Source organism: Panthera pardus, unplaced genomic scaffold (assembly GCF_024362965.1).
Source record: "Panthera pardus isolate Hobbes unplaced genomic scaffold, ASM2436296v1 HiC_scaffold_6, whole genome shotgun sequence".
In the NCBI taxonomy this organism is placed as follows: Eukaryota; Metazoa; Chordata; class Mammalia; order Carnivora; family Felidae; genus Panthera; species Panthera pardus.
In genome coordinates, this window is record NW_026526991.1 from 25,088,368 (window position 1) to 25,101,715 (window position 13,348).

Below are 13,348 nucleotides of genomic sequence, written 5' to 3' on the forward strand. Positions count from 1 at the left end.
TGCTCTGCTCTCTCTCTCTCTCCTTCAAAAATAAATAAACATTAAAAAAAAATTTTTTTTAAATAGTGCCTGGCACATAGTAGGTCTTCCTCAGTAAATGTTACCTATGTTTACACCACTCAATGCCTATTTAAATGTAATGCATGAAGGCAGAAGGGGAGGGATGATAAAATTATATCGAATTATTAAATATGTAAGAACGGAAATCCTATTCCTTCTAGGGATTTAAAGATAAATAAGACATAACTGTTGTCCTCAAGGATCACACTTTAGAGAGGAAACAGATAAATAAGAATGCTATATATAGACTACGTACAAAGGCATTTTGCAAGTCTTCCACAGGGCCTGACAAATGTGTCACACACAATAATTGTAATGCATAATTTAAACTGTTGGGGAAATATCTTACTTATTCTTCAGGGTCCATTTCAAATCCTTCTTCAGCCATGTAGCCTTTTTCCATCCTCCCAAACATGTGACTCTCACCCAAGCATATTGTATCTGTCTTAGAACACTGTTTATACACTTGCTTTATTCACCTTACTGAATTGTAAGCCTTCAGGCAAGAATTGTATATTGCTCATTTTTATATACTCTGAAGTGTATATAGCACCATGTCCTGCACATAATAGGTGAAATAAATACTTTTAAATTGGATGGCATTACCTTCAAAGGACTGCCCAGTTATTTTACTCTATTTGACTTTTGCTGTAGTGAACATTAATTGTAAAAAGAAAGTGTCTTTTCTATAGTTTATTCATTTAGTTTTTCTTTTCCATTAGCATGGAATATTCATACTGGACTATATCTATCATAACATCAATTACAAGCATTAAAATATATCATTGTTTCTACCTTTGTATATTTCTCTTAAGTCAGTACTTTATTGGATGATAACTAATTCAATTCAGAAAGTGACTCTACTTTGTTTGAATGACTGTTTATGATTTCTTAGTATTTATGGATTATGTGAATCACTCAAGTCTTAAAGAGTTATGCTACCTGACACCTGAAACTAATATAACACTGTATGTTAATTATATTTCAATGTTTTTTTTTTTTAAATGAGTTATGCTACCTGGATTTACTTGTGTTGTTTTTTTTTTTCTCTTCCTTGTTTCTAAATAACTGACACAATTTTTCACTTACTTTTTGTAGGTAAATGTGAATGTAAAGAACAGGTGTTAGGAAACCCCAAGGCATTCTGTGGAATGAAATATTCATATGGTGAGTTTGAAATCCTGAATGCTTCTAAGAATCTATTCAAACTAAATCCAAAGAGTTTTTTAGGAAATGGGAGGTCTAGTCTATGACATTCTCAAAATATCAAAGCATTAGTCTTAATATAATAATACCTAATAGAGATAGTGTTGAAGGTCCTAGTGAGGGCAGGAGGCTGCTAGAGCAAAGGCAAAGTCATCCTACTATGAGGAAAAGAGGCAAACAAAAAGAAGAAAACCATCACACATAACCCTTTCTTATGGATGCTTCTTGTCTTAGTAACCTAAAAGGGAAGTCCCTAGCCACTAAAATGATTCCTGTGCCAGTTTTATGTAGTATTACCAGTTTCGAGTAATAACCTGTGCCAGTTATCATGTAGTAATATGAAGCAAAAATCAGTTTAAACACTATTTCACAGTGATTAAGAGTTCGAGCTTTGGATTCAGACCTACGTGGGTTGGATTTCTGGTTTGTTGGGTAACTTCACTTCTCTAGACTTCTTCATCTATAAAATTGGATGGTGCCACCTTTCCCATAAAATGAGAGTTTTGAAAAGCACACAGCACATTACCTTGCATACACTATATGCTCAGTAACTGGTAGGGAGAAGGAAGAGGATATATATTTAGGAAGCACTGAGGCTAGCTGTCCACTCAAGCCTCTTCCCTGCCCTCTCTGTATATTCTAGACTCCTCTACTTTTCAAATACCAGGGAAATACAGACAAAGGGAAATGTTACTGCTATGTAAAGACTGTTCCTATCTTCAAACTCTAAATGGCTTTATGCTTACTATTAAATATACTAGATGCCTTATCTTGCCAACATATTTTTCACTAGTATCTGAGGCTTTTTACTGTTCCATAATTCTTTTTTTTTTTTTAATTTTTTTAACGTTTATTTATTTTTGAGACAGAGAGAGACAGAGCATGAACGGGGGAGGGTCAGAGAGAGAGGGAGACACAGAATCTGAAACAGGCTCCAGGCTCTGAGCAGTCAGCACAGAGCCCAATGCGGGGCTCGAACTCACGGGCCGCGAGATCATGACCTGAGCTGAAGTCGGACGCTTAACCGACTGAGCCACCCAGGTGCCCCTGTTCCATAATTCATACTGCCTGAAATACACATTACAATGAAGAGAAAATTTTAAGTCATGATCTCTGAAACCAAGTGTTTAGGTTCTTTTTTTCCTCCTAGGTTCTTGATAACATCGTATTTAATCTCATAAAAGATTTTTTTTAAGTAAATGTTAAAAATCTCATAAATCTTGGGGCGCCTGGGTGGCTCAGTTGGTTGAGCATCCAACTTCGACTCATGTCATGATCTCACAGTTCTTGAGTTCGAGCCCCACATCGGGCTGTGTGCTGACAGCTCAGAGCCTGGAGCCTGCTTCAGATTCTGTGTCTCCCTCTGTCTCTGCCCCTCCCCCACTCATGCTTTGTCTCTCTGTCTCTCCAAAATGAATAAATGCTAAAAAAAAAAAAAAATCTCATAAATTTTTATCTAAAATTACATGCATGTTTCCCTCCTTTCACTTGACAACTTGGCTAAATAATAGAAGAAAACTTTTGAAATGTATAGTGCCCAATAAAGAAAAATTCATTTTGAGAAAATGGTATTTACTATCAAAAGCAAAAAACAGGACAATTTAGTTCAAAGATGGTCAGTTTAGTGGAAATATCAACTAGTTTTCAATATTACATATATTTGGTAGCTCTCTGAATTTACAAACAACTGCACTGGCATCTTTTAATACAATTGTACTATTTTCTGCTTAAGAAACTTTGAACACTCTACCTTGTTCTTTTTTTTTCTTGTTTATTTTTATTTATTTTGAGGCGGTGGGGAGAGAGAGGGGACAGAGAATCGAAAGCAGGCTCCACACTGTTAGCACGGAGCCTGATGCGGGGTTCAAACTCATGAACCATGAGGTCATGACCTGAGCCGAAGTCAAAAGTCAGAGGCTCAACTGACTGAGCCATCCAGACATCCTGAAATACCTTATTCTTATTAACACATCTACAGACTTGGGGGGAAAAATGGTTTCCCTTCTCCATTCTATTAGTGGAAAAAAGAAACTTGATTCATTTGTTTATTCCTTAGAAAATATTTATTAAGTTATAATAATGAATAGATGAGGTCCCTGTTCTCTTTGACCATACAGTCTAGTGGAAAAATAACAGCGAACATTTACTGAGCATTAGCCATGTGTGAGGAACTATGCTACGTACCCTTCATGCATTATCTTATCTATTTGGATTTGATACCTCTCTAACTGACTGGTCATGCAAATTTGGGAAGTTCACTTGATTTCTTATAACTTGCTTCCTCATACATAAAACAAGATTAGATGACCTCTTAAGACCACTTATAAGTCTAAAATTTGGTGATTCTATAAAGATATCTGATATCTGACAACAGTATTATTAGGAAATGGAACCAGCCAGTGTAGGGTTCTCTCATTACACAGAATTTTCCATCAAGATATAGATGAGCCAGTAAGAACTCCTCTAATAGTATAGAATATACATCCAGTGTTCCTTAGATCTACTTTCTTCCTCACCCCAAGTTATTCCAACTGCTTAACCCCTAGCCACATCATTTCATAGATGAAGAGCATAGCGTAATAGAATCATGAGTTATAGAGAATATTGAAGCTCTGCCATCATATAGAAGGACAGCCATTCCAACCCCAGTTGGCTTGGATTTTACATCTGGGAAGAAGATTAAATACTCCATTTTTATTATTTTATTATTTAATTATTTAATCTCTTTAGAATATGTAAAATATATTCTGGCAGTAATATTTTGTTTGTTTTTTGTCATAACTTTATACACAGTGAGCTGCAGAGTAAAATATAATCAGAATCTAAATAAAAACCAGGATAACAATTCTACTTCCTATACATTTTTTTTCTATTTGGATTTGATAGCTGAATGTGTTTAAGATATGTTTGCAGTAGGCAAATGGCTGATTTTCTCTTAGCATAATGATATGAGTAACAGAAGCAGATGAAAATGTCGAAGAAAGAAGAGTATAGTTAATATCGATAAATAAGGTGAAGCCAATGCAAAAGTTAGTGAGCCTAATGATTTTTTTTTTAGTTTTTTCAAATTTCAGTATAGCTAATATACCATTTCATATTACTTTCAGGTACATACTATAGTGATTCAACAATTCTACATATTACTCACTGTTCATCAAGATGAACCTAATGATTTTAAAAGCAAATTTCCACATTTGCATCATCATTAGTTAACTTTTCCATTATACTCTGAAATGCTTATTTAAGTTATTCAGAGTTCAACAGGTAACATGAAATCCTATACATTTTGACTTTTGGAATTGTGTTGTTACAGTGCTAAAAATAAAGATTTTATCAGCTCATGACAAAGGATCTCATGCTGAGGTCAATGTGAAGATAAAAAAAGTCTTAAAATCTACCAAATTGAAAATTTTACGAGGAAAACGAACATTATATCCAGAATCGTGGACTAACAGAGGCTGCACTTGTCCAATCCTCAATCCTGGTAAGCATTAGACTTTTCTAGCTTAGTAACTACTTTGTCTCTGCTGATTTGCTCCTTGTCTTATTCTCTAAACCACAACTGAAATCAACTCACCAAGAGTATGTCTCCTTTTCACCATCTGAATTCTGGGGGAAAATCCAAATGGTACTCTTTGAACTGACATCAAAAAACTGTTTCTCTTCCACATGTTCTAAAAAGTGAAACATTTTAAAATCCAGCAATATAATATTTTCTGTCCTAAAAGAGAAGTCTTAGCTTGGTTCCATGTGCCAGTAGCATAGAAAACACTTTCATAATTTAGTTACCACTAATACTTCATCTGAAAGCTAGGTCCTATTACGGTGCCCTGGGTAGAATTTTCTCCCAAAGGAAATTCAAATGCAACATTCCATCTGTGCAAATAATACTGAATTCATTTTTACGATTGCATGAGAAGCATCTGTTCCTCCTGGATAGAAAACAACTCTCAAGTTCTCATCATCTTGTTTTTCATTAAATGACCATTCTGGTTCCAAATTAGAAACAGCAGAAATGTAAAAAAAAAACAAAAACAAAAACAAAACACTGTAGAATCTTAGAAAAACTGGAAATTAAGGGAATTTGCACCTTAAAATGTTTCTACAGTGGTAGAGACAAGTGAGTAAGCATGGGATTCTTACCTTTATGCTCTACAAGTACACTTTCATACTGTGTCATAAGCTGCTTATTTCTCTGTGTCCTTCATTAAATTTGAGGATGGGATTTAGATTTTCGATCACAACATCTCTAGTACCTACCATTAGTACCTAAAAAATAACATAGTACCCAGATAGTAAGTTATCAAAACAAATATTTTTTTAAAAAATCCTCTGTATTTTCCACTTTATGTAGTTGCCATCTGTATTTTAGTGGCACTGCTAAAACAGGTGCATAATTTATGCTCTGGATCTAATTCCTTTAAAATAAAAGTCCAGGAAACCCCAGTTATGTTAATAAGAAATTACTGTAGTCTTTGATTAATAACTTTGAGAGAAACAGATAACCGAGTGACAGAGAAAAAGAGAAAATCAGTCAATAAAATATTATCCCCTAAACAATCTAAAATAATATAAAACTGTTGACGTTTTGACCCATTGACTAATCTCTTACATCCTTTTATACCCCTTTAGTATTTTATTTATTTTAAATTTTAATAAGGAAAAGGAAAAGGGGACATTTTAAATAATAAATAAATATGTTTCCAAAGAACAAGTGAAGTAATTAGAATCTTGGATTTTGAATACAGGAAACTAAGAGTCATAAATTTAAGTTCTATTTCCTAATAATCTGTATGTAGAGGCTCTTCCTATAAGCACTTTTTACTATCTTGGCAAAAGAAAAAAAAATATGCCCAGTCTTTTAGTAAGCCACTAAAAGAAAAAAAAAAGCTTTGACCATCTGAGCCACCCTCCAGGAAGTAAACTATACTTCCTAATCAGGTTTCTGCCAGAGCCAAAGAATCAACTGAGTTCATCACAATTGAAAACATAAGCGCAATTATTCAAAGAATTCTTAAAAACATGTTTACTTGCTTTGAAGAAAAGACTGGAACCTGCCAAAGCAAAACCAGACACTCTTTCATTTCACTTTGTTTTTCCATTTTTACAAGTTCAATAGCCAAGGCCAAAGAAAGCTGATAAGAAAATTCGGAAACCTTACACGCCAACTTGCTTCCTCTGCTACTTTTTTGAAAAGGAACAATCTAATTGGCATCCCTGCAAATTCATTCATTCCTACATTCATACATACATTTACTCATTCATTAATCAATTTAGGATATCAAGACTAGCAGTAAAGTATTATATTTTCTTTTTCTAAAGAAACAAAATAAATCTTGTGCCCTCAAACGTGTAGCAAAGTAGATGTCAAAAGCATAAAAATAGGAAAGCAAAATGTAAATGCTAGTAAGTGATGCAACAGATAACATTGTTTTCCATGCTAATTTTTGGCATGATACTGCTCCATAATTTATGGATTTATTCAGTATCATTTTTGTTGGTTTATTTTTATACTTTAATTTTTTTCATTTTATTTATTTTAGAGAGAGAGAGAGCAAGCAGGGGAGAGGGGCAGAGGGAGAGAGAGAGAATCCTTAGCAGGCTCCATGCTCAGCACAGAGCTTGATTCAGGGCTCTATCCCATGACCCTGCGATCATGACCTGAGCAGAAACCAAGGGTTGGATGCTCAACCAACGGAACCACCCAGGTGTCCCAAATTTATATTTATACTTTAAATTAATGGCAAGCTCCTATCGTATTTGTTCTGTTTATAGTTTCAAAGTAAATTCATTTAAAATACTAGACTTAGCAATGAAGTTTCCTGAAAATTATGTATTGTGTTTTTAAATGAAGATGTTATTACTTTAGGTATGATACAAACATGATATTATATCAAGACCACTATATTTTAATTAGACTGTTAATTAAATATTGGGATTCTTTTTCATGCAAAAGCTAAGGTTACTCTTCAAAGAATTTTAATATTTTATAATCCTTACATTTGTGCTCTGCAGTGTGTTTAAAATCTCTATCATTATTTTCTCTCTTTTTCTTTTTTTTTTTTTTTTTTTTTGAAAACACCATCATAGCTGTTTTTAAGTTTAGTGCTGAATTCTTTTAATAATTTTTTAAATAACCCTCTTGAGGCACCTGATTGGCTGAGCTGGTGAAGCATCCAACTGTTGATTTTGGGGTTGTGAGTTTGAACCCCACATTGGGTATAGAGATTACTTTTAAAAGTTTAAAAAATCTTAAGGAGCGCCTGGGTGGCTCAGTTGGTTAAGCGTCTGACTCTTGATCTTGGCTCAGGTCATGATCTTATGATTCTTGAGTTCCAGCCCCACATGGCGCTCTGTGTTGACAGCGCTGACAGCGCAGAGCCTACTTAGGATTCTGTTTCTCTCTCTCTCTCTCTCTCTCTCTACCCCTCCTTAGCTCACTCTCTCACTCTGTCTCAAAAATAAATAAATATTTAAAAATAAATATATAACCCTCTATAGAAGCTATACATGTACATTATAAAATTTTAGGGGAAAATTTAAAATGTCACATTTCTTACCTCCAAAGATTCTCTGTTGACAGCTTAGTGTAAAATCCTTCCAGGTCTTCCTCTGTGCATGTACATATAATTTTTAACCAAAATAAATTCATACTATACTCTGTTTTGCAACCTACTTTATTCAGTTAGTGATCTTTGCCTTCAATTATAGTTTATTTTCATATACTATAATACTCAGACCACATGCCAATTTCCCAACTGGTCCCAAAATGTCCTTTAGGACTGATTTGTCCTTGTCAGGTTTAATCCAGGATCACACATTGTATCTGGTTTTTAAGACTCTCAAGTCTCTTTTATTCAAGCACAGTTCCTTTTTTCATTGTTGAAAAAATTATTAGTGTTGAAGAAACCAGCCCAAGTGTCCTGTAGATCGTATTACCTTCTATATTTGTCTGGTTGGTTCCTTGTGGTGTCATTTATCTTGTCCCTCTACTGCCTATGTAATCTCTAAAGAAAAGCTTGATAGATTCAAGATAAATATTTGGACTAGAATCCATTAGAGATATTGCTGTGTGTGTACTTCATGTTAAATCATATCAGAAGACATATAGTAACTGGAAAACTCACCATCAGGGTTGCTCGACTTGATCCTTGGGTTAGAGTGATGATAGTCTGGTCTCTCCATTGGGCAGTTTTGTTTTCCCTTTTGAGACTAGAAAATAATGAGTGTGGTATTACTTAGTCATGATACAAACATCCAGTTTCCCAGTAACTATTGATTTAATGACATTATCATTGATTGGTAATCTTCCTGAATCAACAATTTCATTAGAGTTTGAGAAATGACATTTTCCTAACTTCCCTCATTTATTAGTTGATGCTTCTGTAAGGGGACTGTCTCTTTGAAACTGGGCTATTAGGTTACCATTCAATATAGTTCCTATTGTAAAAGGCAGAATAAATGCTAAATTCTTTCCCCATAATTTCCAATTTTCAAAGTAAGTAATGGTTTTAACAGCTTCCTCAAAAGATGACAAATTAGGGGTGCCTGGGTCACTCAGTGGGTTAAGTGACCAACTTCAGCTCAGGTCATGATCACAGGGTTCTATGAGTTTGAGCCCTGCACGGGGCTCTCTGCTGTCAGAACAGAGCTGTCTCCCTCTCTCTCTGCCCCTCCCCTGCTCACTCTCTCTCTCAAAAATAAATAAACATTTAAAAAAAAAAAGGATGACAATTTAGTTTTTTCTAGATTTCTCTTTTTTGAGTATCATTTTGGAATTATGGATATTGGTTGATTCAAATAGATAGACACCAATAGGTACAAATTATTATATTCCTTGGTGCTCAGATTATCACAACTTTAAAAAGTTGTAACCCTTTCTTGATAACTCCCATGTCCTTCTGAATTGATCCCCATTAATCTTTGAAAGCTTCTGTGCCTTTTACCACAATAGGATGTCCCATGCTACCTTGTATCTTCCTGCCCTGGACCTGCAATAGCATTTGTCCAAGAATTGTTTTGTTTTGTTTTGGTGAGATCTGTTTAATTAGAGACTACAGTATATCTATTATAGGTGTTCACTGCTACTTGAATGCCTTTTTTTTAGGTCATTTCAGTGGACAAGTGTTATATATATATATATATATATACACCATATTCATATGTTTTACTTTTATTATTTTATTAATATATATTAATTTTTATATGTACATATAAAGCCATGAGTTTAAATTAGTATTTTCAGCTTAATTTTAGCATCTACTATTTTCCCTTAAGTTTTAAAGTATATGTCTCTTTATCTTGGAAAGCTGTCATATAAATATAACTACTTATTTCTCTACCCTATAATATTAAAGAAAATTATTTCAAAATACCAATATTAATATTATTACAAACATATCCTAAAGGAGATTAACATATTTCCTTTTTATAGTGTATAGGTATTGAAACCATCCTTTAATTTTTCTGTGTGTTATCCAAAATTTTTTATTTGAAGTCTGAAAAGAATTTTTAATTACAAAGTCAACACTAGGTCCAGTTAAGTCTCAATTATTTTTTTTAATATATGACAAACAAACATCCTATATCCCAAAAACACACTGACTTTTTTTTTATTTTATTTTTGTAATCTTCATTTATTTTTGAGAGAGAGACAGCGTGTGAGCAGGGGAGGAGCAGAGAGAGAGGGAGACACAGAATCGGAAGCAGGTTCCAGGCTCTGAGCTGCCAGCACAGAGCCTGACGCAGGGCTTGAACCCACGAACCGTGAGATCATGACTTGAGCCGAAATCAGACGCTTAACCGACTGAGCCACCCAGGCGCCCCAACACTGACTTTCTATAGGAAATATGTGTTACTTTGTATAATTTATAACTCTCTTCCAATATGTTTTCCCAAATGGTTTTTCACTTTTATAAAATCCTCAATATACACTACCATACATAGTGAGTCTCCAAGAAATAGTAATTTATGGCAGTGTGCTAAGCATGCACAGAATCCTCACTTCTTTACCATGAAGGGTGGTACAGTATAAAGTAAAAGTTCTACAGACAGACTTGAGCTTAAGTCAGAGTGTTAACTATTTACTGGGAGACACTGAACAACTTGTGTAATCTTGCTGAGCCTCACCCCTTATTTGTGACACAAGAAGAAAAACAAGACCTACTTCATAGGGTTATTTTCAAGATTAAATAAATAATACATGTAAACCATTTAGCACACAGTAAATGCTTATTAAGTGTTAGCTCTTACTACCTGTGACTCCCTATTTCGACTATGAATATATAAAAGCATGAACCGTGCATATAAAATTACTGAAGTCACATCTCTCTCCTTCAATAAATTATGATACTCTATAGCCCCTAACTTTGTTCTCTTTTAGGTTTGGAGTACCTTGTGGCAGGACATGAAGATGTAAGAACAGGCAAATTAGTCGTGAATATGAAAAGTTTTGTCCAGCACTGGAAGCCATCCCTTGGAAGAAAAGTGATGGATATTTTAAAAAGAGAGTGCAAGTAGCAATAAAGGTATATAGCACATAATGGCACTTCTCTATGTATGAAACACAAACTTCATGGAAAGGAGACCTCAAAAATGAAACTGGAATTTTTTAAGTGCCAAAACATATAGAAATGTTCCAATGCATAGGCCTTGTCTAATCTGACTCTTTGGGAGGCCATGTTTAAATACAGTTTGTTTCATAAAGACAAATGAAAACTCCTATGCTGATACCTGGTTTCTATGGGACTGATTCTGAAATTTGTAACTATTAAGAGTTTTTAACAGCAGTGTGATATTTAGCAGTAATCCATTAAGGGCAGTACATCTAACAAGGACTCCTTCCAGCTTCAGATATGTTACTTATATTTGTGCTACTTAAAGCAATTAAGGAGATTTTAAGGACTCCCCAACCCTACTATCAAAAAAGGTTTTTCTTAAAAAAGAGCCTTCTTTTGCGTGATGTGTGTGAACTTTGGTCTGTGGGGTGTTAAATGGAACCTCTCCACATGTATATAGTATTTCCTTGTATAAAGCACTTTACTACCTACCACTTGTGTTGTGAAAGTTTGGAAACCGTTGTTGACAGAAAGAAAAATAAAGGGCATGTAAGAAAACCTACTGAAACAGAAGCACTGCCACTACATGTGGACAAAAGGAAGTTGTACGTTTTAACTCTGAACACTTGGGGAAAAAATATGTGAAGATACAACCTAAAAGAACATGTTTGCATATCAAATCTCAGCTTCAGGCTAGAGGTTAGATTCCACAGATACCAACCATGATGAAAATTTTTTTAAAAACTAAACAAGATGAGACTTTAAAATTAGAGGAAGAAGAAATCATAAGTGTAGAAATATGCTTGGATAAAGAGGAAATTGACTTTAAATTTTTAAAAGCTCATTTATTTGCAATGCACTTGTAAACACTGCAAAAATTATTATAGACACAGAATTTGTTTTATTTTTGTGTTTAGTATTTAAACCTGAATGTTGAGACAGTTTTCTCCTTATCTTTATTAACAATATATGGTCATTATATTTGCTCACTTTTTTGACACAATGTATGTGATAGTTCACCAAACTACAGTCTTCATTATTATTCATCTGTACACATGCATAACCACAATACGTACAGTTTCTTCTGTACTTGAATATACAAAACATGAACCACAGTGCCATAAGATTAACTTCACATACAGAACATATTTTTTTCCTGAGGTCCTGTGGACTTGCAAAAAAAAAAAAATATATATATATATATATTGCTCTGTTAATTTTTTTTATATTTCATATATGTAATAAAGGAATATGATCTCTTGATTTTTGTCTCATTTCCTGATCAACTCTTTTAATGATGCTAAAGATTATCTTTTCTTAATGAGGGAACACAAACCTAATTCCTTAAATTAAGAAAATCAGGGCACGTGGGTGGCTCAGTCAGTGAAGTGTCTGACTCTTGATTTCAGCTCAGGCCATGACTTCAGGGTTTGTGAGATCAAGCCCCATGTTGGGCTCTATGCTGACAGCACAGTGGAGCCTATTTAGGATTCTCTCTCCTCTCTCTCTGTTCCTTCCCCGCTTGCACTCTCTCTCTCAAAATAAATAAATAAACTTAAAAAAAAAATCAAATAAGTGCCCAGTATTTTGACTCTTTTACTCTGGTGCATGGATATAGAGTAGAAGCTACAGGTTTAGTTTCTGTCACATGAAATTTTTTTTTTATCAGATGCAATGCATTTTTATACTATATTTACTTTTTTAAAAAGCAATGAAAGTTCATTGTTGAAAATATAGAAAATTGTATCAGGAAAAAAATCCTATGTTTAAACCATCCTGTGATGACAGCATTAGCATTTGAGTGCCTATTCTGCTAGACTGTTTTCTATGCATGTACATCCCTTTTATAGAATTGGAATTATGTTATACATACTCTCATGAAATCTGCTTTTATAACCTGTAACATGTCTCTCAGCTTCTTATCTTTTCCTATTTTATCCTGGTAGGTGGAATGCTGTATAGTAGGGTATCATTTACAAACAACTTATCAAAAATGTGGGTAAGTAGATCACATCAAGAAAAATATTTTAGGGTCACCTACATGGGTCAGTCAGTTGGGCAACCGATCCTTGATTTTGGTTCAGGTCATGATCTCACGGTTTGTGGTTCAAGCCCCTGAGTTGAGCTCCTAGCTAGTAATGTGGAGCTTGCTTGGGATTCTCTGTCTCCCTCATCTCTCTACCCCTTCCCTGGTCACTTGTGAGCTTTCTGTCTCTCTCTCTCAAAAATAAATAAACAGGGGTGCCTGGGTGACTCAGTCGATTAAGCATCTGACTTCAGCTCAGGTCATGATCTTCACAGTTTGTGAATTCAAGCCCCACATCGGGCTCTGTTCTGACAGCTCAGAGCCTGCAGCTCCCTTCAGATTCTGTGTCTCCCTCTCTCTCTGCCCCTCCCTGCTCATGTGAGCTTTCTGTGTTTGTCTCCCAAAAATAAATAAAAACATTACAAAAAAAATTAAAAATAAATAAATAAATAAACAACCAAACCAAACAAACAAACAGGGGCGCCTAGGTGGCTCAGTC

The 13,348-nt window shown here is 34.5% G+C and overlaps 1 protein-coding gene across 2 annotated transcripts in view; it reads left to right on the plus strand.

Moving 5' to 3' along the window:
• Positions 1 to 12,086, plus strand: part of NTN4 (netrin 4) — a 124,646-nt gene extending 112,560 nt beyond the window's left edge. For both annotated transcript variants that reach the window (XM_019446485.2, XM_019446487.2), the window contains exons 8-10: positions 1,159 to 1,227; positions 4,580 to 4,750; positions 10,649 to 12,086. In XM_019446485.2, coding sequence (XP_019302030.1) covers positions 1,159 to 1,227; positions 4,580 to 4,750; positions 10,649 to 10,785 — 377 coding nt within the window. In that variant the 3' untranslated portion in view covers positions 10,786 to 12,086. The remainder of the gene's footprint in view (positions 1 to 1,158; positions 1,228 to 4,579; positions 4,751 to 10,648) is intronic.
• The last annotated feature ends 1,262 nt before the right edge of the window (positions 12,087 to 13,348 follow it).